General features: G+C 33.1%; 2 protein-coding genes and 1 pseudogene across 2 annotated transcripts; 1 reads left to right on the forward strand and 2 right to left on the reverse strand.

Moving 5' to 3' along the window:
* Positions 1-450: 450 nt before the first annotated feature.
* LOC124836929 (putative GPI-anchored protein At1g61900) lies at positions 451-8319 on the reverse strand. Its single transcript, XM_047312176.2, has 8 exons — positions 7990-8319; positions 7318-7470; positions 5495-6094; positions 5125-5370; positions 4992-5003; positions 4713-4856; positions 1356-1400; positions 451-826 (listed from the first exon to the last, which is right to left on the reverse strand). The coding sequence occupies exons 1-8, from the start codon at positions 8054-8056 to the stop codon at positions 756-758; spliced, it is 1338 nt and encodes a 445-aa protein (XP_047168132.1). The 5' UTR covers positions 8057-8319; the 3' UTR covers positions 451-755.
* Positions 8320-17002: 8683 nt separating this feature from the next.
* Positions 17003-17555, forward strand: LOC124836931 (uncharacterized). Its single transcript, XM_047312180.2, has one exon. It carries the CDS (start codon positions 17020-17022, stop codon positions 17425-17427), a length of 408 nt encoding a protein of 135 aa, XP_047168136.1. The 5' UTR covers positions 17003-17019; the 3' UTR covers positions 17428-17555.
* Positions 17556-21577: 4022 nt separating this feature from the next.
* Positions 21578-22849, reverse strand: LOC148197156 (uncharacterized; annotated as a pseudogene).
* Between the last annotated feature and the right edge of the window lie 2650 nt (positions 22850-25499).

Raw genomic sequence — 25499 nt, forward strand, 5'->3', positions numbered from 1 at the left:
TGGAGTCAAAGAATAGCACGAGTTGCATGCAATGTCTTGAGTCAAATTTCACGACCCGTATAACTCGGAACTTTCTAGCAAATAATATGAAATTCAACTACGTTGCACACACTGTGACTTTAATTATTTGTTTATTGAATCAATCTTTTCGTGGAACAGGTGCAACCTTTTTCCTCGTTGGATCTGCCGGTGCTTCAAACTTCTGATGTTGAACAATTTTTTGGGATTATTCAATTGAACAGAGTACCGAATTACACGCTTTCCGAAATTTGATCGAGGGCAGGTTTCTGAATGAACACGATTTCTATAAAAGTGGGAAAGAATTGGAGAAAGTAAAGTTGTTCTTCATTTTGAAGTTGATTATTCTTTTGTTATAAAACTACAGCGTTTATTAAATTATTCACACATGGAAAAGAGGTAGAAGGAAAGATAGAAGAATGAAATCTATGGTACACAGAAAGAACTGAGATAGTGTATTTTATATTTATACTATTCTTTATACGGAAACAAAACTTATTACAATTTCAAAGAATATTGAAATAATGATATATGGTAATAGTAGAATACAATCATGAATCTACCAGAAAGACTATCTCAAAATAGTGTTTCTGTACTCATTCACCGGTGAAAATATAAACATATTTGATGATCGGATAAGATTAAGAACACAGTTCTTCCTTGGATCCTCAAAGAATAGCCAACTTATCTGAAAAATCCTTGTAGCCAAAAAACCTTAAATACAGTGAACTCCAAGGTTAAAGAAGCCTCTTGGGAAGTAGTATTGAGGTAAAAAGGAGAGGCAAAACCAAGGTATTAATGAAAAGACCTGCAACAAATGGAAATGAGTAGATACTCGTCAATGGAAATGCATAGATATGCATCCAATAACCAGCATAGATAAGCTCAAGTTATCAAGTTGAAAAAATTTCTAGTGTACTAAATTAAACTGTCATATATTCAATCTCTCCTTCAGAAGTCCCAAGATGATTTTCCTGACAAGACTCAATTACTAGTTTTAAGGAAATGTATAAATAATTCTGTTCATTCTGTCTTAGTTCTGTGTTTCATTTTTCTGCACGAATACCAGGAAAACATCATTAAAATACAAACTGATTTCACAGATTTTATATTGGACATCTGGGTCTTAAATGATTAAAGAGATCATAAATGAAAGGTTTTGACAGTACTTGGTTTGCTTCGGTAGACTTTGAAGTTGTAAGAATCCATGTTGTGGTGAATAGAAATGATTTTTGAGAGAAAATCAATTTAAAACAAACTGAACCTATAACTACCACTGTTTTGAAAGATCAAACCTGAAATACCAGTTCATAGCAGTATAGGAGCATGGCACTTACCATTTTGTGAGGATGTTGCCGTAGGAAGAGATGGAAGTTTTGTAGCTGCAATTGCATGATTGAAGGAACAAATGAATTAGCCATGGTACAGAATGGAAATATGTCTTTGCTCATGGTAAAAATATTACAAAAGACAATCCAATGTTGAAGACAGGAACATGGGATATAGGTGAGGATCTTGTTAGTCAAGGATTCGTTGTTATTATTGTTTCCTTTTCTTTCATTGACAGAATCTACCTAATAATTGCATACTGTTATAATTCCCTTTTTAGCTTACATAAATAAGAAATTACGTTAATTTGCCAGCCATTTAGATCGTAATTGAGCATGCATTATTTATGAAAGAGAATACAATGAAAGAAGGCACGCATCGAGAAATTCTGGACATTTATATCATTTGACTGTTGAAAAACATAGATGAAAATGAACATAGACAAGCCATTTTGGAAGTTGGCATGTGGGGCGACAGCTTTTAAGTTGATGGTGGCCTGAATTCAATTGGTTCTCCAATGTTAATGGTTTGAAACTAGTGTAGAGAATTGGTATCAGTATTATAGATCTATTCAAACAACAATAATATCGGGACATGCTTCAATTGGACCCACTTTTCTTTGACAATTGAAAAAGAAAGCAGATTGATAACTATAAAAAATCAATTAACTTCTCATGAAGCACTCATGAAGCTTCTACCAGAATTTGGAACCTCTCTTGAAGCACTCATGAAGCTTGTACCAGAATTTGAAACCATTACCCTGCCTTACTGAAACAATGTTTTTCTTGCAAACAACTAGGTCATATTACTTGCAATTGCAACAGGAAATGTTGTAACTATTGTAAGCAACATGGTCATATCATTAAAGAGTGCCCAACTATATGCACCTAGAAACTAGTGAAGGGCCTTGAATATTGGAGCTTAAACTATATCCAACAAATGGTACTATCCACTCTTTCTACCTTGAGTATTCAGGTATGTCCAATGTTGTTGCCTAGCTTTGGTTTGTTGATTAAAGAATCTCAAATCACATGACTGCTTCACTTGTAATGGCACTCAACATTATGCTCTCCCTCTTTCTGTTTTTGGAAATATTATTTCCACTTTTTGGGATGAGTTTGTATTCCCTGCACTTGCTTCAAATTTAATTTCGATTCGACAAAATGGTGGACAACAATTGTAATGTAAAGTTCGTTTTTGTTCTATGCAGGATTGGACATCATGGAAAGTGATTGCAAAGGGACATAAGTAGACAGATTATTTTCTTTCCAATTTGGTTTGCAATGTCTTTTGTCTTTCTAGCTTGTCATAGTGGTTCAAATAAGTGTGAGAATAGGCATTGAAAGTTTGGTCATTCAAATTTGGCCTCTTTCTAATGACTCTTTTGATTCTTCTATTTACAAACTTGCCAAAAGTAAAACTATTCCTTTTCCATCTCTAGCACACCATATTGACAAATGATTTGATCTAATTCATAGTTGTGTGTGGGATATATCACAAGTATCATCTAATCCAAAATATAAATGCTATTATAACAAAGGTTGTCAAGACCCTTGTTTTGATTAATAACAAACAAATAAATTTTTAGAGGCATTAGACGAAGTATTGTCTAAAACTCACCAAGGCAGAGTATTGCCTGTATTCAGACGAAGTATCTTCTAAGGTTCCCCATCAGACTTAGTGTAGTATGAGTTTGGGATTGAAAATTTATTGATGTGAACTATATTTAATATTATTCTTCTGAGTGTCCTGTGTTGTTTTTTAGGTAATAAACTCTACTGCATAAGTCAAAAATATCTAACTAACTAGGTGAGCTAAGTAGATTGTTTGTCTTATCAAAGAAACAAGTTGGTGAAATGCCATGACAATTAATGCATGATAATGATTTTCTTCATACTCACCAAACCTCAAACAAAGCCATCCAAAGTCCTTCACAAGTATATACAACATCTGATTATCTTTTTTAACACCCTAAAATATACCTGAAGACATGGACTACTCACATTATTGATGGACATAAGAAAACAATTAAGCAATCATTCTCCATGATTCAATTTGTAATACTCTTAGATACTTTCCTTGTGAGAATACCTAGACTGAGACATTCATATTCCTCATATACAAACGTTGTTTTCAATCTTGACTTTCTTGCAATCTGGGGAAGTGTAAACGGTTGAAAATGTTACTGGATAAATAATACTTTGGGTTTTTGCCTTGAAAAGCAAGTATAGAGAATACTTAAGGCCAGAAGTGGTTGTCTTTTTATAATACTTGCATTTTCGTGAGTTTTAGTGAAACTTGGTGGTGATACCAAGAACTGAACGTAGTCTCAATGGTTAAGATAAACCCATACAAAAATTTGTGTTTTTCTTCTATTCTTTGATCTCAGATTCCAAACTTTTTTTATTAAACTTGTTTTTCATCTTTGAAAAGTGTTTTACAACTGTAAAATTTTTTTACTGCACAATTCAACTACTGTTCTTGTGGATTGTTTGAACTGACAAATAATTGTAACATTTATAGATGAATATAGCTGTTTCAAATGAATATACATTTTCAGGTCTAAATTGAATGTTTTTTGCATGTTCAAGATTTTTTTTCACAAATTGACAAAAAATTTCATGGGTATTAAATGTTAATGCACAAATTTTGGTGGAGAATATATTTCTCATGAGTTTCACGAATTACTGCAGCGGTGATGTATCATTTCCAAACACTCTTGTTCCTATATGCCATAACAAGATGGTGGTGATGAACAAAAGAATCTACAATTACTTCATGTCACGTTCAAACCTCTCCCTTCTCTGTTCTAGGTTAGAGCTTTGTCCACAAGTGTATACTCGATCAACTTCTTCCATCTCAGGTTCTCCACTTTGATTTCCCTGCATTATCTTACAATGTGCCTTTATGGGTTTTGCTCTTACTAAAATATGTTTTCTGTTATGATGTCAATGTAAGTTGCACATTACTAGGAATGTGACTTTCTTTGATAATCAATATTTTCTACTTGTCTTTCTTTTGATTCCCCTAGTCCTGAGATGATCATGTTATATGTTTTCCTTATGTTAGCTCTGAACTTCAGCATCTAAATATCTTTACCAAAGTTGTTCCACGTCCCTGTCATTGGTTTCTACTTTAGAAATTTATGCTACTCAATTAGTCTCATCAACTCCAGGGGGTGTTAGTAGGGATCTGTTATTATTTTTACTTTTCTTTGATTAATAGAATCTGCCTAATAATTATGTATATTATTGGAATTCCTTTTTTAGCTCATACAAATAAGGAATTACATTAATTTGTCATAAAGGATTGTAATTGAGAATGAGAGCAATCAGCTAGAAATTCTTGATAGAACTTATACGTACTTCTATTGCATGAGGATGAAAGCAGATATGAAGATGTGGGCCATGGAGCTACAATGTTGTCATTAAGGTCACAAATGAATCCAATCCCTGAAGTTCCATCAAATACTGCATTTGAAGGCAAACTCGGCAAAAGGCAGCCAGATTCTGCGTGAAAACAAAAAACCAAGATGATGGAGTGAAATTTAAATTTAATAAAAAATATCATATTTTTTATGAATGACTGGAACAAGAAAAAAATAAAAATTTTGGAAAAGCAATTTATCAATAAAAAATTCATACCTTGCAATCCAACTGATTGATCCAAGGGAAAACCCGTCAATTGTTATCAGCATCACAAAACAAACGTCAGTATCAAACTTGCAGAAAGGGTAAAATAACAGTTTCTAAGCAATTGAAATATAACAATGCCAACCTTGAAGAGAAAAGTCCTTCAGGCTTATATGACAAAGGCTATAAACATCCTTGGAGACGTTTGCACTCTGCAATTTCTTCCCAAGTGATGCAGCACATTTCAAGGCCTGCAGATTGGTTACAAAGCTCTGTTCTTGCAAATAGGACACATAACTTTTGATGGCTTTGCAGCAAGCTGTTTGGTTATGTATGAGATGGCCACATTCTTTCACAACACTTGATACACTTGGAAAATCCAATGGGCATACTGAGTGATGTAATATAACAACATTGAACATTGTAAGATGTATGCTTTTACATTCCAATAAAATAGCCAAAACTGTAAAAATCAAATATAAGGAGACCGTTTTTGTTTTTCTCTCCATGCTCACCTTTGTTTAGGTTGCAATTTGAAAGTCCTCTAAAAACACTATTTGCAGTGGATGGATCAAGTTTACTAGCCAACCAACGTACAACAATATTCTTGCAATCATTGATCCTAGCTTTTGGCCCAGGCATGCTATGGTTTCCATCTGAAGTAGACAAATCATTTAAGGCAATTTTTCTAGCAGCATAGTGTATGACATTTTGGCAAACTTGATCACAACACTCATTTACAGGATCAATTTTTCTACAAGCAGTCAGCAGTCTCGAAGTATCTACAACACTCTCAAATTCATCCACAGATACAACAGGACAAGAGGCCTCAGTGAGATTTCTTGGGTGGACTGAACATATTTCTTTTAGGTTCTCACTTGCTCCTTGACTGACAAGGACCTTCTGAACATCAGAGAGGCAGTGACTAGCATGAGTTGCGTTCAAAGCTAGCACCCCAGAGTATTTGCTCGACTGCCCTATGAGGGTCACCAACATGGCATCAAATTGAGGACAACATACAACATTTGCCAAATATGGAGCAAAGGATGTCCAGCAATCAGTAGCAGTTGTGGTCATTATATCTTGAGCAGCAGAGAAATTCAATGAACAAAGGCCTGGAAGCAAAAAGGAATCCTTGGTCATCTTGGACCAAAAGGTTTGTAATTCAAAGGAGTTTAAGACAAGCATAAGTATTAAGGATGCACATGCAAAAAGGCATGTTCAAGAAAAATTGTAGAGTTACCCCTCAATATACACAACCAAATCAAGCAAAAGAATGAAAGATTTGATAACATTTCTGACACATAACTTTGTCATAGGAAACTAGCTGCTTTATTTTCCCAGACATGTTTCCTAAGCAACCAATAGGTCTTCCATCAACATTGTCAATTGAAACCACTCTAAATAATGCCCCTTTTGCTGAATTATTTTACATTTTTTATCCTAAGATATGAATTATGATATGCAAATTGGTGGTCACAGTTGCACCGCACTCAAAATTTAACAACAACCTGATCTACCCACATGAAAACAACATATTGAACTCACACATTACCATAACACTGCCCTGTACACCACTGAAGAGGACAAATTAACCACTATGTTACTTACAAGAACCATATATAGCACCAATGCCACAGAATCTTCCCTTCATTACATTTGTACCGCATCTTCTACCCAGAAAAAATAGCACGAGTCTTCAGGTACAAACCCATATTGTTGCACCATACCATAGCACTGAACTCATCCGTGTTACACTCTCACCACTGCTTCACTACAATTACACACCGCATACTTAATGTCTATTTTGCAATTTATCAGGTAATTTATTCTCTTTGACTGGAATATTTGACACCATTTCAATCTACTTTGGGTCTTGGCCTCCCTTCCCTGCGATTAAAATCTTGGCCATGGCCCTGCTCCCCACTATTCACCAATGTTATATACATTAATAAAAGAAAACATCTTACTAATTTCCAGGATTAGTTTCCCTATTTTTGATATCTCTTGGGCTTACCCTATTTCCTTATCTTATCGTGTTCTATTTCCCTAATTAGTTTAGATTATGGTCAGTACCAATAGAAACTATCGGTATATGTCTTATCAGCATTTCATCAATACATTATAATCTGCAACACATCTCGGTTAATATTAATTTAGTGTTTCATTCTCCTTTATCCCACTTCCTCCCTTTATAGCTAAAACCCCTTACTTTCGACAACCAACAACTACAATATGCCAAAGGGTAAATAGAATTTGTGTAAACGAGAACTGAGCAAACAAAAGAATCATAATGTAAGGTCTCGATGACAAATTTAAAAGCAAAAACAAACCAGACCTGATAACTTGGGCACAGAATTATTTGTGAAAGGTCTCAATGGGGAAGGAGCTATAAGAGGAATAAAGGGTTGTGGCTGTGTACTTGGAGGGAAAGCAGGAGGCAACTCATCAACCTCAGTAGATATTGGAGAGCCCTGAGACTTGTTCACAACTGCAAACATTATCGGCAATTTTCAGTTTAAGGAATTCTCTTTCTACAAGAATACATTTCTAGAACAAAATGAAATACTCCTGCATTGCCTAAGGCCACAAAATTAGTAAACACGCATTCATCATTAAGATATTAGACACACTGCATTATTTATCAACTACATACAGAAACGTTACACATCATGTCAGCTTGGACAACATATTCAGTAGTTTGGCTACCATTTCTGGTACCCCATTGGCCTTCTACAATGCACAAAGATCAGTGTCATAAAATTGTATCAACCTTACCCTTTTTCATTATGGTTTACACCCAAAGTACACCACATCAACAATACACATTATTCTACCTGAGATGAAGCACAATTCCATAGCTTATTGCAAATTCATTATCATATTAACAGAAAATTCAGTGATCCAATTATCAAGATGCAAACTTGAAAAGCTTAGAGACAATTTAATCATTCAATACTCAAATTCGCAATTAAGGATCGTGCATGTATCTGCAATAAATAAAACCCACCTAGAAGAAAAATAAGAAGAAAGAGAGTAATTTGAAGAAAGAAAGTGGGAGAGAGCAAGCCCTTCATAGTTGCAGCTTGTCAGCAACCAAGGCAAACAACAATCCCAAAGTGAACATTAAGAAGGTTGCTCCCAAAAGTGAACAAAAAAACTTCAATGCAAAGAGAGAGAAGTGAAGAGAATGATGCAAGACAGAAACCCCTTTTTCGTTGTTTTCACTGATTCCGTCACTCACACAATGGAGTTGAGAAAGGAGAGAGAAAGAGATGGCATTGCCACTTGCAGATGCCAGGCATGTGTATCAGGGATGATCACGTGAGGAGCACGTGATGGATTGAATGCCATGTGAAGAGGTAGCTTGGTTAGTTAATCCCATGTTACCTGCTGTCCCAGCACCCATCAACAAGCAATTCCAACCGTCCAATGCTGGTAAGACCAATCATGCACCGTTCGATTCAAGCAACATACCCTATCCAATTAACTTGTCTTTCTATTCAGTGCAAGTAATCATAAATAACAAATTAAATAGTATATTTTATATTATCAATACATTATCGATAACATTATTTTGCATTACAATATTACGATTTCGGCTATTTTGATTTTAAAATAACATTTTAGTAACCATGCTTTACTTGTGTTTAAATTCTTGATTAATGAATCATTATTATGTTAATTAAAATAGAAAAATTATTTTATGCAAAATTTTAAATTCGAACCTTATAAATAAAAAAGATTGAATATATAGGATTTGATCAAATGTGTAAGTTAAATCATATGAAATTTGATATTTAAAATAGTTATTGTAAAATGCACGTACTTTTATCGCACTGATTTATAAATAAACAATTATGTAAAAAAAATGCAAGTATTATTTGATCATGGAAATAAGAGACCTTTTAATTTGAAGTAAACTAATAAAATAAATGAAGAAATTTTAATTTTAATAATTATATAGCTATATAGTTTTTTAAAAGAGTCATATTTAATGCATTAATTTATATTGAATTTATAGTAAGAGAAAACTTATTTAAATGAATAGCTGTATAATATTTTAAAAATAAAAATATGGATGCGGATTTGATTAGTTATATAGAGAATCATTGACTTAGATAATACTTAAAAATTGCTTTATTTGAAAAAATTGAAAAAAAAAACATTGAATATTGCCCTTTTTAACGAAATATTTCCGATCAACCTTCATTAAGTCATTCATAGTGGTTTTAATTCGGGTTCGTGTTATTAGGTTGTTTGCATCATACAAGAGTAAAAGTAATGGATTAATGTATTAATTCTATTTCATTTCATTCATCAAATTGAGATCTTATTTTCTAGTCGTGATCTACCGAGCTTCTTCAGAATGAGATAGAGATAAAAGTAGAGTGAAAAACACTCAATGGAAGGTCTTTGGTGTTGACCTAGGTTACTTCATCTCCATTAGGATGAATGCTAAAAGGTCTACTTTTATTATAGTAGTTAGGACGAGTGGCTAAAGCTCACTATGAAAAAAATGTGGAGATGAAAGTCACTTCTTATTTTCCTCCCTACAAAACCAACCAATTCATTATTGGCAAACTAGAGGAAGAAAAAAAGTGTGATTATGAATACCAATGAGTTTTCTTCTCGGATGGGACACCTATAACAACCTTGAGGGGACTAAGAGGAGTTGGTGTTATACTCATTACACATAAGAAGAATGTAGATTTCAATTCAGTTTACACTCTCCTTATTGGATATCACTCATTATATTTCCCTACTTGGGGAGTGAGAAGTGAATAAGGGACTTGTCATGGATACAAGTGAAACAAAGGCATAAATCATTGGGATACAAACATTCTTGGAATTATTGATGAAATTTTACTAACAAAAATAAATTTGTCAAAAAATTTGAATTACCGACAAATTTTAAAATTTAAATTATCAACATATTTTATCGATAGATTTGTTATTGGCGAAAAAATTTGTCAGTAATACATATTTCATTTACCACATATTTTTCCGTTCATAAATAAAGTATGTATTAATAATAAAATAATTTGTCAATAAAAATGTCGGTAAAAAAGAATGAGAAATTTTTCTCCCAAATCTTCTGTAGTAATGTCTAAACATAAAACCTTTTTTTCATCTTCTCCCACGCCGCACAACCTACCACCATCGGAACCTCTGGATATATGAGAGGCCAAACCTCTTCATCTTCATCTCCTCCTCACGCCCAAACCATAGGATCACTGAGTTGTCTTATTGGCCGAGCTACCTTGTTGCTCGAGACACCACACATTCTCCATTGCCTTACCCCTTTTCAATGTAACCAATTGTTTACCACAAACCAACATGGAGAAGTAAAAGCGAAAAAGAGACGAGGAAGGAAAGGGACAACATATTGCGATCATGGTGGCAACAATGCTACACGACGATGGCTATACCGGTGTTGTTGGACCTTGAGCTGGTATGGGAAGCATGGTCGCAACTTAGGATGTAGAGTTTTCTATGTTACATGAGCGCACAAATCAAACCAGAGAATGAACGTGTTACAATTGGCGAAGTATTCAACAATGATCGGCTTGGTTGGCGAGGGTTCTACTCAAAAAAATGGCTTGATGAATGCAGGATTCAATTGTTGCATGATTTTTTTATGGAGGTGCTACAAAGGTTTACGCATGCTAGGAAGCCGACTCATTGGTTCTTTTATTGGGCAAGGAAAAGTCTTGGGTTTGCTCATGATTCTGGAAATTATAATTGTATGATGAGCATTCTTGGGAGGACTAGACAGTTAGAGACAATGGTGGCTGAGTTGTTGATTGGCCAACCTTGAGAACTGGCCGAGATGTTGACTTGGGCGAGCTTGAGAAGATTGGTGTTTATCGAAAGATTTTTTCTTCAATAATTATTGACGAATTTTTTCCTTCAGTTACTGACGAATTTTTCTTTGATAATTATCGAAGGATATATATTTTTGTCGGTAAATTTTACCGACTACACTTTTACCAACAAATTTTACTCCACCAGCAATCCGCCAGCAAAAAGTCGATACCAACAAATTTTTTACGTTTCCGACGTATTTAAACTGTTAGTAATACCTTTTTTTTTGTAGTCTTGTTTTTGTATCATTTTATTCATTTTTTGACCTTTGAGGAGACTTCCCCACTTAAGCCATAGTAAATGACCTAACCACTCTACTTAGTTCTTCGTTAAGGGAGAGCTTTCTCTCTACCTTCGGGGTACTAAGTGAAATTGGATATTTCATTTCTATCCATTGATGTCTTGGACGAAGATATTCTTGAAAGTAAACCTTCATTCTTGGATAAATACTTTCTTGTTGCTCCTTTATTATATAATGATCTACCATGCTGCTTTGAACGTCCTTGAATTGGTGCATCCTTTGCTTAGAGTGAAAAACAAGGGCACATGACATTATAAATAAGAGATGGCTAAGCTCAAACTTCAAAGGAAGCAAGTACAATAAAATAGGGAGGAAGGAAGAATGCAAGCAACGAATATAAGCATCCTAGCATCATGTGAAAGAATTGTATGCGCATAAGTTAAATAAGGAGGACTGATTATATAGAAATATGAAAATGCAGTGAAAGTAGTTTACACTATGCCTTCAAAGACCATGACATATTTATTTACCCTATAGATTACTGGAACCACTAAAGTTTTGACTAGACTCAATCATTCGAGAGTTAGTATTAAAGAAAGTAGTAGAAAATTAAAGACGACTTTGCATTGAAAGCAAGGAAATTCGTTAAACTAGTAGTTTTAAAGTAATGACATCTTGTTGATTCCTAGCTGACTAATAAGAGTTATAAAAAGAATCCCTTCATATTCTATTTTCTATTTCTACAAATCTTTCATCGCTTAGATGTGTTTGCCCTGCCCATGTGTAAAAAATAATAACTATATTATGTTATACCCGATTTGCTAACTACCTTCACTAGTGCATGAAGGAGAAATTGCATCGGTTAATTTTGCTTATAGGCACCGGTTTTGCAACCGAGGCATATACGAACGAGGTAAAAAGGGGGTGGTTTTATGCCTCGGTTCTGAACCGGGTTAAAACGATATCGGATTATGCCTCGGTTCTTAGATAATCGAGGTAATAGCGTGTTTTTTTTCGGTATGCACAGTCCACTTCTCCCTCTTCCTTGCACAGTCCATAGTCCAAAGTTCAAGCAAAACATTCCACAGTTCAAGCACAGTTCAAGCAAAACAGTCCACAGTTCAAGCAAAACAAAACAGTCCACGGTCCAAGCAAAAGGGTTATTGAATTTTCCCTCCCTTTCACAAAACAAATCTCAAAAATATAGAACCAAATATCAGAAGCAAGCACTCCAACAACAACTACACTAGCCTAACAAACCAGAATAGAGAGAAGAAAAGATGAAGGTTGATGCCTCCCCTTCTCGCAGAAACGCCACCACTGCAGGACGCCCTTGCCGCGACCTCGCCGCGACCTCGCTACCGTCTCGTCGTGACCTAGCCGCCACCTCGCCTCCACAGAAACCACCGCGATTCGTTCAACCCTTAGATCGGCGAGCCTCCCATCATAGTCGCCGTGGTACTCGTCTCCACCATCGCGCCTCCCCTCCGCTTTCAATGCCGGCCACCATCGCGCCTCTCCTCTGCTTTCGACGCCGGCCACCATCGCGCCTCCCTCCGGAGCGCAAGCTGCTGCAGTGGAGGAAAGAACCTCCTCGCGCCGTGGCTGCCAAGTGGGAGAAGAGAGATTCCCCTTTTCTGCTGCGAGAGTTTCTGCTTCTGCTGCGAGAGGAAAGAAAAGCGTTTTGTGTAAAATGAAAAAGGAGATACGAGTGTAGGTCTGCGAGAGGTAATAGGCCTCGGTTCTTTTTTAACCGAGTCAATACCCAAAACACAGAACTCGGTTCCACCTTTCACCGAGTTAATAGGCTGGAATGTGTGCTATATGCTTCGGTTCTCACTGAACCGAGACATATAAATTCATCAAAACTAAAAAATTGCCACCGATTTCTGATAGGCTTCGGTTTTTCTTAGACCGAAGTCTATTAGGCGAATTAAAAAGTATATTTTTTACTAGTGCTTGCTATAAACATCGCGAGGAGTAATGAAAAGTAAGATATCATAAAGATACAAACTAACAAATAATGACACTTCATTGTGTCCCTATATGTCTCATAATAAAGATGCGTATTCAACCAATTCCTAATTTTAAGATTAAGAATTTTACAATGATATAGACATTTTATATAAAAATAAAGTTATAATGCTAACCAACAAGCAAACATTATCATTAAAGCATGAAAGAATTTGCAATGCAATTTTAAATACTCTCACATATATATTCATTCAATAAAGTAAAGCAAGTAAGAGCGCGAGACTAAGACTACAACTCACTTTCAAGATAAATTCGACCCTTCATTCCATAAACCACAATTTGGCATACACACTAATAAAAATAATAAAACAAAAGTATAATATTAATTAAAATAATACATAAACAATTAAAAACCTAATATTTTACAAATAATAAACACAAAATTAGTTGTCATCAATTGTTAAATCTATTATTAAAATTATTGCAGTAATATAAATTCAGACCTTGGCAAATAAACAATAATCTGAAGTGTGAAAACATTGTATTTTTTGTGCCAATTACTATAGATGAAGGCACAAGGGTCCAACATTAATTTGTGGGATATATATGAAATTAGGTTTGAGTTATCCCATGTGAAGAGATGCCCCAATTATGGCAGGCATATGTTACTATTTATGCACGTAAAAGACCCTTAAAAAGATCAACAACTCAAATACTAAATGGGACCAAATACAATGATTCAACAATAAATATATGCATGGCTGAATAAAAACCATGTCTTCTGCTATAACCATGCTCACGTTACATTTCTTTACCTTATCACAAATTTATTTTGACTCTTAAATTATGCCCACATTCATTGTAGCTAGTTATAACTATCATAGATAAACTCCCTCTTCAAATTTCTTTATCTTAGGGCCAAACTTTTGTTAGTAGGAGTTTATTTGTTTAATTAAGTTTTAAATCCTCAATAAATTCACATATCTTAATTGTTAATTTTTTTAGTTTATTCAATACTTACAAGTTTTATATTTATATTGTTATGTGGCTATCTTTGTTTTATCTCTATTTATCTTTATGTAATAAATATGAATTTTTGTAATTAATACAAGTGATATTTTAATGTAAAATGATAACTATCTTTTAAAAATATTTAGGATAATTTCGTTATTCAACATGTTTTTAATTAAAATAATAGAGTTATTTGTTATTTTACCTTAACCACATTATTATTTTATATTATTAAGAAATAGATTTTAAGTCTAACCTAATTTTACAAAATTAATTTATAAGGTAAGATTTACACTTACTTGTATATTTTGAATTTGTCTTATTTCTAATTGAGGTAAGATTTTCAATCCATCTCTTTCATGTCAAGGTATATTCATTTTAAGCGTAACTATAGATATTAATGGATGTTCCGATAACGGGTGAAATAATAGATTCTATAACCAAGAAATTTCGCTAAGATAAGTTTTAACAATATCATAATAAAAAATGAATTTTAAGTCTAACTCAATCTTACAAAACTAGCTTGTAATATAAGATTTATACTCATTTATATATAATAAATTATTCTTAATTGATACGAGATTTCCAACATATATTAATTTCAAAATCTTATATTTTTAAATAAACAAATATAAGTAAGATGACAAAGTAAGATACCAATTAATGAGTTGATTAATATAAAAAACATATAAAGTAATTTTCTTATATATTTTTTAACATGTCAAATAGGAGATTGTAGAACTTAACCTTCAATCCACCTCTCATGTGATGTTGTAATTCTCATAATGTATAAACTCTCTTAAAAGGTTACTCAATATTCTAGATTCTTGAAAATAATGACTAAGATTATATTAGAGACTAAACTACAGCAATTATAGGTTGATACCCAAATTCACGCAATGCACATTTCTCTTAGACGAGAAGATAATCAAACTTAGAAGATAATCAAACTTGACCGTAACTCAAAACAATATATTTTCTTCATCAGTTTTTGGTCTCGAATTGACTTTGTGATGGGTGGAATTGAAATATGGAGAGGAATGCAAACATGGTTACTGGCATCAACTTTAGTGTGGGGACAACAGAATTAAAGTGCAAGCAATCATATTTATATTTCATGTTTTTTTGTGCTTTACTAAAATCATTAGCATTCAATTTCTACGACAAACAACCTTATTCACTTTCTCTATGTAATTATGTTTATTAGAATTAAAATGATTCCAAACTATTTTTACATATTTTTGTTTATTAATAATTTTATAAAATCAATATTTAAGATGAGAATTGTGTCTTTATGTAAATTTATTTTATTTTTAACCAACATAAGAAAAGACATATGTTTTACTTTTTATGTTGAAGTATATATATTTTGAGTATAAGAATATTCATTAATAATTGTTTGATAACTATGATAAATCTAATAAATAATAAATTTTGTTAAGATAAAATTTAAAATTTTTAAATATTATTTTAAAAAATAGATTTTAAACTTATCTTAATTTTATTTAATCGAGGTAAAATCACTAACATTTTTCATTGTGAATTTCTTAACAAAAATTGAATTTCATATTCCCCTCGTATAATGCGGAGTCTATAATAGATAAAGAAAAAACTTTGTAGTATATAAAAAATGAAAGTGATGAAATTAAGTGACTATAAAGTAGCAGTTGAATATTAGCGCGTTTTAAGCAGTAATATGAGGGCATAACCGTCGCTAATTTAGAATTATACACTAATTAATGCAATTGACCAAATCTTACGTTCTATTGGGGCAAACGGCGTAATAAAAGTTCAAACGCTACTCTTTTCTTAATAGAATGATCCAATTATCGTTATAGCAGCACTGTAGAGCGTTTAGCTTTCGTTTTTCTTCTTAGAGTAAAACAAAATTATTTTAAATACGATTTTTAAAATAATTAAACTTAATGCTTTTAATTTCTAAATATTAAATTTACGATTTTATAAAACCGATTTTGGGTCAAAACTATTTTTTTTTGTAAATAGAGATTAAAGTAATATTTTAAATTAGAAAATCCAAACGGGATTTATGTTAGATGCAATGTTAAACCAAATAATTATTGTAAATTGTTGTCAACTTTACCAAACGTGGCAATCTTTTATTGCCTCTAACAGACTATGATTATTATTTGTTGCATATTATAGATATAAAATAATCTTGTTCGACAATAACTTTTTTTTATAAAGAACTGGTGAAGAAATGTGTTATTTTTCTATGACAACAAAAAGTAGTAAAATTATTATTATTATTATTACTATAATTATAAAATTAAATATAAATAAATTTATAATTTTATTGTAAATAGTTTTTATTCATTTTATAAATAGTTTTATAATTAAAAGAATGATCTAATAAAAAATGTCAAATTTTAAAAAGTAGTTACTTAAAATATAAAATTAATAAAATAGTTATTTTAATTTAAAAAACTTTATTTAAAGGGTAAAATTGAAAAATGAACGTGGACACAACAAAAAATGGAATCTCCTCAATAAATTGGTATAAATTTTTAAGAAATTATTTAAAAGTTAATTTGAAAAACAAATGTGAACACCAAAATAAAAAATCTTCTTTATACATAGGTATGGATAAAATCAATCAATAAAAATTACATTTTTTGTAAAACTATATATGTAACTCAAATGATTCCAAAGCTTTTTTTTTTTTTTTGAAACAAGAGTTATGGTTAATTAAGGTGATAGACGCGTCTCCACCATTAAAATATTGATTTCTAAGGTATGAAAGAAATGAAAAAGCATGCACAGACAATTGATAGTGATGATGAAAAGAAGCAAGAGAATCTCACTTTTTTTATATCTCCATCATACGGCGCAACAAACGGATACCCCATGTTCTTTCTCTCTATTTATAGCTCACTTTTCATACCCTATCTCGCCATATTTTCTTCTTCTGCAACTTACATCATTAACATGGGAAACTGTTTGAGGAAAAGCAACATATCAGCACAGAATAATGAGAAGGTAAAGGTAGTTCGAATATTGTCCAAGTTGGAAGCAGCAGAGATGGAAGAAAGGATGATGAAGAAGAAGGTGATGAGGTTGATGGTGAAAAATGGTGGCAGTTGTAAAAGTGGGGGTGTGAGGATTAGCGTGGTGATGAGTCAGCAAGAGTTGAAGAGGATGTTGAGGTGCATTGATGAAGCTCGGCAGCAGAGTTCAATGGAGGAATTTCTGCATGCTGTGAAGTTGAGAGGAAGAAGAATTTTACAAGTTGGTGGTGATTGTGATCATGACAGAATCAGTTCTTGGAAGCCATCTTTAGACACTATTCCAGAGGATTGCTTCATCAATTCAAACTCAACAATATGTAAACAATGACACTTTTTTCTTATATATATTTGATGTGTTCAACATCAATCATGTGTACGTAGTTTCAATCTTACTTAGAGAATACAAATTCAGTTTATGATGCCTTTCTTCTTCCAAACGAGAAATTTTGTTGGGATGGGGACAATAGTAACATGAACTATATTATATCCTAACATTTTCTATTTTTAAGATTTTTTTAAACTCATTTATAACTATTATAATTTTTTGTTCCAAAATATATAATTAAAAACCTAAAGACTATAGCTAAAGATATTCTGGTCATATTCATTACAAGTAAAATTGAGTAGTTGATAATTTAATAATAATTAACCAAAGGTGCTTAACAGTAACTATTAAAATAGTTTTTTTATTAAAATTTTGAATTCCAAAAACTATGAGAATATATATATATATATATATATATATATATATATATATATATATATATATATATATATATATATGTATGTATAGTATATATATATATATATATATAGGTTCGTGTTTAAAGTAAGGAAAATTTGGTCTTCCTCTTAGGTTCACTAACAGAAAAGTTGTATTAATATCTTGATATTTATTGAGCGATGATAAACTAAATGAGAATAATTAAAAAATTAACATATCAAAGATTCCTCCTTGTTATATATTAGGGTACAAAATTTTTTAAATTATTTTTAATATAATTATTTTTTTCACATATAAGTTTAAAGAATTTATTTTTTTATAAATTTTTTATTACAATATTCAATAATAACTTAGATTATTTTTTAAAATTTGTAAAAATGCTAACCCACAGTGTTTTCGCAATAAGGTTGTAATTATTTTACACCAGTGCGGGTTTTAGACATATGTTATTTTGGGCTTTTAACGTCAGATTCTGATCCGACGTCTTTATGGGTGACGTTAGGGTGTTGCTCCCTCCACCACCACCCTATACTTCCTCTACCTCCCCACATTATTTTAAATACAATTATATCCTTAAGTTAAAAAGATTTTTACTTTTATCCTATTTTAAATAATTTGAAACCCTAATTTTACTTTCCCAGCACCCACCCACGGAACTCTCTTCTCCTTTCCCCATTTTCGTTTCACCTCCCCACCTCCCGCACTTCCATTCATTTTTCTTCCCAGTTTTTTTTTGGTTTGAAAGCTTCCATTGTCGCCGTGGTGTGGAGGAACACCGAGAGCGTCCAGAGCATTAACCAGCGTGAGGAAGTATACATCAACGGAGGTGACATCCTTTAACGGATGTCCCTAATAAAACAAACTCTAAAATAAAAAACGTAACCTGAGGTAACATCTTCAACGGATGTTGACATCCGTTGAAGGATGTTGACATCCGTTGAAGGATGTTGACATCCGTTGAAGGATGTTGACATCCGTTGAAGGATGTTGACATCCGTTGAAGGATGTCACCTCCGTTTAAAGGTTACATTTTTTATTTTAGGGTTTTATTTCAAGGTTTATTTGAATACGAGGAAGCACGACACGCACTCCACCACTCCACGCACTGCACCACGAGAGCGACAATGCACCACGAGAGGGAGACTGCTTGACAATTCTTTCCACCACCACCAACCTTTGCAACTTGTAGTATCTCACAACGACGAAAGAAAGAGAGGAAGAAATATAATGTTAAAATGAAAGAAAAGTATTTTACTCATCGGGACTAGAATAGGTTATTAGTGAAATAGGTTGTGAATGGGTAAAATTAAAAAATAATAACCCTAAAAATAAAATTTTACTGAGGGACAAAATAGTAAAGGGGAGGTGGAGGGAGAAAGGTGTGGTGGTGGAGGGAGCAACACCCGTGACGTTAATGGGACGTCGAACTCCACAGGTCCGACGTCTTTATAGACGTCAGACATGGCATTAACCGACATCTAATAGACGTCAGACATGACATTAACGGACGTCTACTGCAACTCGTGTCTTTGGGTAGCATAGTAGCCCCTTCTTCCTTTGCTAGTTTCGTCATAGAAAAGGTTGTGTCTTTTGGACCTCGCATTTCAACCGAAAACCGAATCTGGGTCCTTGCATAGTTTCATTCCAACCGGCAATGAAAACGAATACGGTGACATGAGAATTTACGAAAATACCACCAGTCAATAATTTACGTTGCTTATTTTGTGGTCTGACGTCTACGAGGTGGCGTTAAAAGCCAATTTTGCACTAGTATTATAAGATTTTGAGGAAACGAAAATTCCTTTATGATAAGTTGTTTTCAAAATGTTCAAAATATATCAAAATGAGAAAATTACAAAACATAACTCTTAAATTGTATTGGAAATAAAGGAAGTTCTTAAGCTTGTAAATTGAAATTGATAAAAATAATTTATTAGAAATGACTATTGAATAAATAAAACACTCAAATGAAGTTCGTGAAAATTCGTGATATAAGAAAATATAGAAATTGATAAAAAATGTATAACAATAGAAAAGGACGAATTAAACATAACGATACCATTTCCAAAAGATAAAATAATATATATTTCAATTAATGTTTTATTAAGATATTGTAAAATGGAGAACTATGATACGAAACTATTATTTATTCTTAAAATTTAGAATAAAAAAAGTATATTGTTTTTTTTAAAACTTATTTTATGTAAGTGATGTTACATGAAAACTGAAAATTGCAAAAAAGTTTGTCATAAATTCAAAAGTTATTATGTAGAAAATTATTGATAAAAAAAATAAAGATTGGAAAAAATCCTAAATAGATTATAGTTAGTGAAATATATTTTTAAAAACAATTTTATTTTTCATGGGAGCCGAATGAGAAAATGTATAAAAAATGATGAAATTTCTTTTAGTTTGATCGAAATGTTTTTCAAATTTAATTCTATTATATGCATTAACATGTTAAACCTTTTAAAAAAATAAATTTGTGCTCATTACTTATACAATATAAAATTGCTAGTCATCCAAACAAAATAATAATGATGAAAAATTATTAAATAATGAGACTAGAGTATTTTAATATTAAAAGTTTAAAATACAAATATTATTTTTATAAACAAGTTTAATTATTTTAAAATACATATTTTTTCTATAATTTTTTTTTTCTAAAACTTTCTCTCCGTTCTCTTTGAGATATTTTATAATTCGTTCATCCTTTTGGAGATTAGAGATCGTAGGATTTTTCTTGGTGTTGAGCTCATTAATATCAACAACAACAACCACTTCATCAAACAATGTTTAGAATTTGAACTTACAATTCTTTGTAAGATCAATGCAGCTGAGGAAGATATCATGTTTCCATCAGATTTAGTCCGACCAGCCTCCACAGCTCTTACCTAACAGGTGCAGGTGCTAGGTCCGGGGACTCAAGCCCCAAGGCATCCGCTTGAGACTTTCTAATTTTCTTTTCCAGTTTTGCATAACCACCTCGTGATAACAAGTGTGATGCATCGTTTAGCCTTTGCCTTTTCTAGGCGGCTAACATTTTACCCTGTGAAACCATGTATATTTATAAGTGTAAAATCATAAAAACTCAATGGAAGACTTTGTAGATGTTAAGAAACATACCTTCCATTCCTCAGACTCTCTAGATGCACGAAACTGTATCCACTCCTCCTCTGTGAAGGTATAATGCTGACATGGATTTTCATGTTGTCTGTCTCCAAAGACATATAGTCGTGTCAGCCTTGTCTTGAAATCCCTCAATCTTATCGTTATATGCGAAACACTTTCTTTCTAATCTGTATTGTGTTTGGAATATCATAATGTTGCTGTTTAAAACAAAAAACATGTTAATGACATAATAAGATAAAAGAAATAAGTATATCAAAATTCTTTTAAGTAAACATACCTCAATATCTTGCCATAAGAGGTTCTTCTCGACCTCTGGGACGTCATCCCAAGATGCATGAAGGATAGAGACACGACTTTTTGCTAACTTACCCAGATAACTCCTAAATCTATCAGCATTTGGCCCTGATGCCTGACCTGATCTGAAGCCAATGTCAACATGTCTCCTCTGCCCATCAACGCGTCCGGATGTCACATCTGGCAATCGTGTGACGCCTCGACCACGTCTGGTCTGTCTTGATCCTGAGTTTGAGGCCGACATACCTGAAAAATATATACAAGGTTAGTAATAATTCAAATATGATGAAACTACATATAAAGTCATTACAAAAAATATCACAACCTATTAAGATATTGTTTTCTCCCAGATCCCTTCATTGTGATCGCTACGAATTGCCTGGATGTCATCGGCAACGTCATCAACTGAGTCTTCAATGAGTCTTGAAGCAACATATGTTGTCTCAAGTATATCAAGAGAATCTTCATCATCATATCCTTGCATGTTTTTTCCTTCTAAAACCACTGACCATTTTTTATTCGCTGGATCATTTACGTAGAATATTTGTTTTGCTTGACTAGCCATGATAAATGGTTCATCAGTGTAATTCATCTTGTTCAAGTCTACCAATGTGAAACCAAAGTCATCTGTCATGACACTAGAATTTATATCAACCCATTTACACTTGAAAACTGGGACTCTAAAACTGACATAATCAGCTTCTCATATTTCTTGTATTATTCCAAAATAACTCATGGATGTTGTGATTGGATTTTTGTCTTTAGAACTAGCAAAGTGCACAGCCTCAGCTTGTAGTGTAACGCCACTATTTTGAACTCTACTTTTGTCATTTTCTAGCTTTGTCTGAAAAGAAATATTGTTTATATAGTACCCACCATATGTAATGTCATCTGTGTTCGGCCCACGGGATAACCTCAATAAACTTTCAGAAACATGTGGAGTCGCATAAACCTTTTTCTTAAACCATTGTAAGAAGGTTTTGACATGTTCATTAACAAGTCATTTTTCACTCATTCTTGGGTGTGATGCCTTTATTTCATTAATGTGTTCAGAAATGTAAGGAATCACATCAACAGTGTTGTTTAAGATGTACAAATGAGCTTGGTCAACTTCTTTTCTACTAACACTTTGAATTCTCACACCTCGAACACCCTTACCTTCACATTTTCCTTCATGTCTGCTCTTGGAAAAACCCACTGGTTCACAAGTTGGCATATAACTTGAACAAAATTCATTGGCTTCTTCTGCAACGTATCGCTCTATGATTGAAGCTTATGGTCGATACTGATTCTTGACATATCCCTTTAAGATCTTCATGTATCTTTCAACTGGGTACATCCACCTTAAGAAGACCGACCCACATATTCGAATTTCTCTGACTAGATGAACAATCAAATGAACCATGATATCAAAAAAAGGTGGAAAATACATCTCCAATTCACATAGTAGTCTTATTCCTTCATTTTCCAATTGATCTAAACCTCGAGGGTTAATAACTTTCTTGCAAATGGCATTAAAGAACAAACTCAGACGTGTCAGAATACCCCTAACAGAAGGAGGTAATATGCCTCGAATAACAACTGGTAACAATTGTTGCATCAATACATGACAATTGTGAGACTTTAAACCAACTAACTTTAACTCTTGCATAGAAACAAGGTTACTAATATTTGAAGAATAACCTTGTGGAACCTTCACACTTCTTAAACAGTTACAAAAACTTTGTATTTTTTTTTAGAAAGAGTGTGACAGGCTGGGGGCAGATAGGTGCGTCTTCCTATTATCTGTAGATGTAACTCAGATCGGATTTCCATGTCAATCAAATCTTGTCGTGCTTTTATTCCATCTTTGTTGTTCCCTTTCATGTTTAATAAAGTTCCAATGACATTGTCACAAAAATTTTTTCAATGTGCATCACATTAATACAATGTCTAACATCAAGTTTACACCAGTATGGAAGATTAAAAAATATTGACCGTTTCTTCCAAATGTTTTTTGCAAAGGTACTTTTATGATGTTTTCCAAACACAATGTCGATGTTTTTGACTTTGTTGTACACCTCTTCACCATTTCGGGGTCTGGACACAACCTCATCCTTAACACATCCATTAAATGCTTTTTTCAATCTACGATAAGGGTGATTACGAGGAAGGAATTTTCGATGTCTTGTATATACCGTCTTCTGACCATGCTTTAATTGAAGGTAACTAGTGTTTTCTTCACATATGGGACATGCAAAATGACCTTTAACACTATAACCGCTCAAGTTTCCATACGCTGGGAAATCATTTATAGTGCAAAACAACATTGCACGCAAACGGAACTGTTCTTCAACATGTGAATCAAACACTTCCACCCCTTCTTCCCACAACAATTTCAAATCATCAATTAAAGGTTTTAAGTAAACATCAATACATTTCCAAGTTGTCTAGGACTCGATATCATCATGGACAACATTACATATTTTCTCTTCATGCACAACGAACGAGAAAGATTGTATATCATCAACATAACTGGCCATGAACTATGTTTGCTACTTAAGTTCCCATAAGGATTCATACCATCAGTTGCAAGTGCAAGTCTTAAGTTTCTTGGATCTGCACTAAATTCTGGAAATTTTTCATCAATCTTCCTCCATTGTGGTGAATCAGCTGGGTGTCGAAGAAGATTATCGCACTTTCTTCCGACAAAGTGTCATTTAAGGTTCTTTGCATCTTCTTTAACAAAGAACATACGTTTGAACCTAGGTATTATAGGCAAATACCACATCACCTTAGCAGGTGCACCATCATTACCTTCATCAGCAGTGTTTCTGTCATATTTCTTTTTAAAACGGGATAAACCATATGTTGGACAATACTTTAGTGAAGCAAACTCCTTTATGTACAAAAAACAATCATTAGGACAAGCATGTATCTTTTGATATTCAAGACCCATTAGACATAAAAAAAAAATTGCGTCCTAATTACGAATAGGTAGAGTATTATTTTCTGGAAGCATCTCCTTCAACAACTCCAACAACTCTGTGAAACTTTTATCGGTCCATCCATTCCTTTCTTTTAAACTAAACAACTTCAAAGTTGCAGACAGACGTGTAAAGTTCGAGCATCCTGGGAACAACAGTTGCTCTGAATAATTTATAAGAGAATCATATAAATTAGCTCTTGCAAAATTATCTTCACCGACATCACGTATCATGTCCTCTAAATGATCACTCATCCATTCTTCCACATAATTCGTTCCTCGTGACATGGTAGGCTGGTCTAGTAATTCTCCATGCCAAGTCCAAACGGTATAAGTTCTCATTATGTCGAACATGAATAGATGGTCACGCACATTGCCTAAGTCTTGCCGTATTTGATTAAGACAACGAACACAAGGACAAAAATATGTCTCGTTAACAGACTTAGCATTTTGTTCAACATATTGCAAGAACTCCGAAACACCCTTCTCATATTCTTCACCGATGCGACGTTCATTCATCTAGCTTCGATCCATACTATGTTCGTAACATACTTCATCAGATTCAATTTTTTAACTTTCACAAGGTTAGGCCCTACCCATTCAGAAAAAATTATTTTTCATAAATTGCTAAGACACATGCAAAGAAGTCTACATCATAAATTTGATAAGATTTCGGCAGCATTTTGCATTGGTCTCCAAAATACACGAAATGAGAGTAGTCAAGGATGACCACAATCAAATATGCATCCAGAGAACAACACAAATACTGAACCGAAATTTTATCAATCTTATCCATAAACTCCAACGTACATGTTATAGCAAATTATGAAAAATAATTTTCCCAAACTGTCCAATCAGACAATTCAAAATTTAATACAAATGATTAAAAGATTAATCGTTTGTGTTAAATTTCAAACAGGAACTAAGTTTCACTCAATGATTTGATACTTATAATCTAACATGCCAATTATAATAACACAACTATCACATGCATATTCAAAAGCCAATAACACATGCATACCTAAAAGCCAAAAACATGCATACGTAAGAGCCAATAACATGCATACACAAAAGTCAATAACATGCATACAAAAAAGTTATCAACAAAGAAGCTAACCTTTTAAGCAGATTAAAAAAGCAATGCAGGGAAATGGAGTAATGCATGCCCAAAAACGTAGGCCAAAAAGAGTCAAAAACGGCGCCCAAGCACACGTCAGAAACTGCACCAAAACGAAACGAAAATGAATTTTAATCGGTTCAAATGGAAGATATTTCATCAAAGAGT

The sequence above is a fragment of the Vigna umbellata genome, chromosome 6 (genome assembly GCF_029865625.1).
Source record: "Vigna umbellata cultivar VRB3 chromosome 6, Vumbellata_1.0, whole genome shotgun sequence".
NCBI lineage: Eukaryota > Viridiplantae > Streptophyta > Magnoliopsida > Fabales > Fabaceae > Vigna > Vigna umbellata.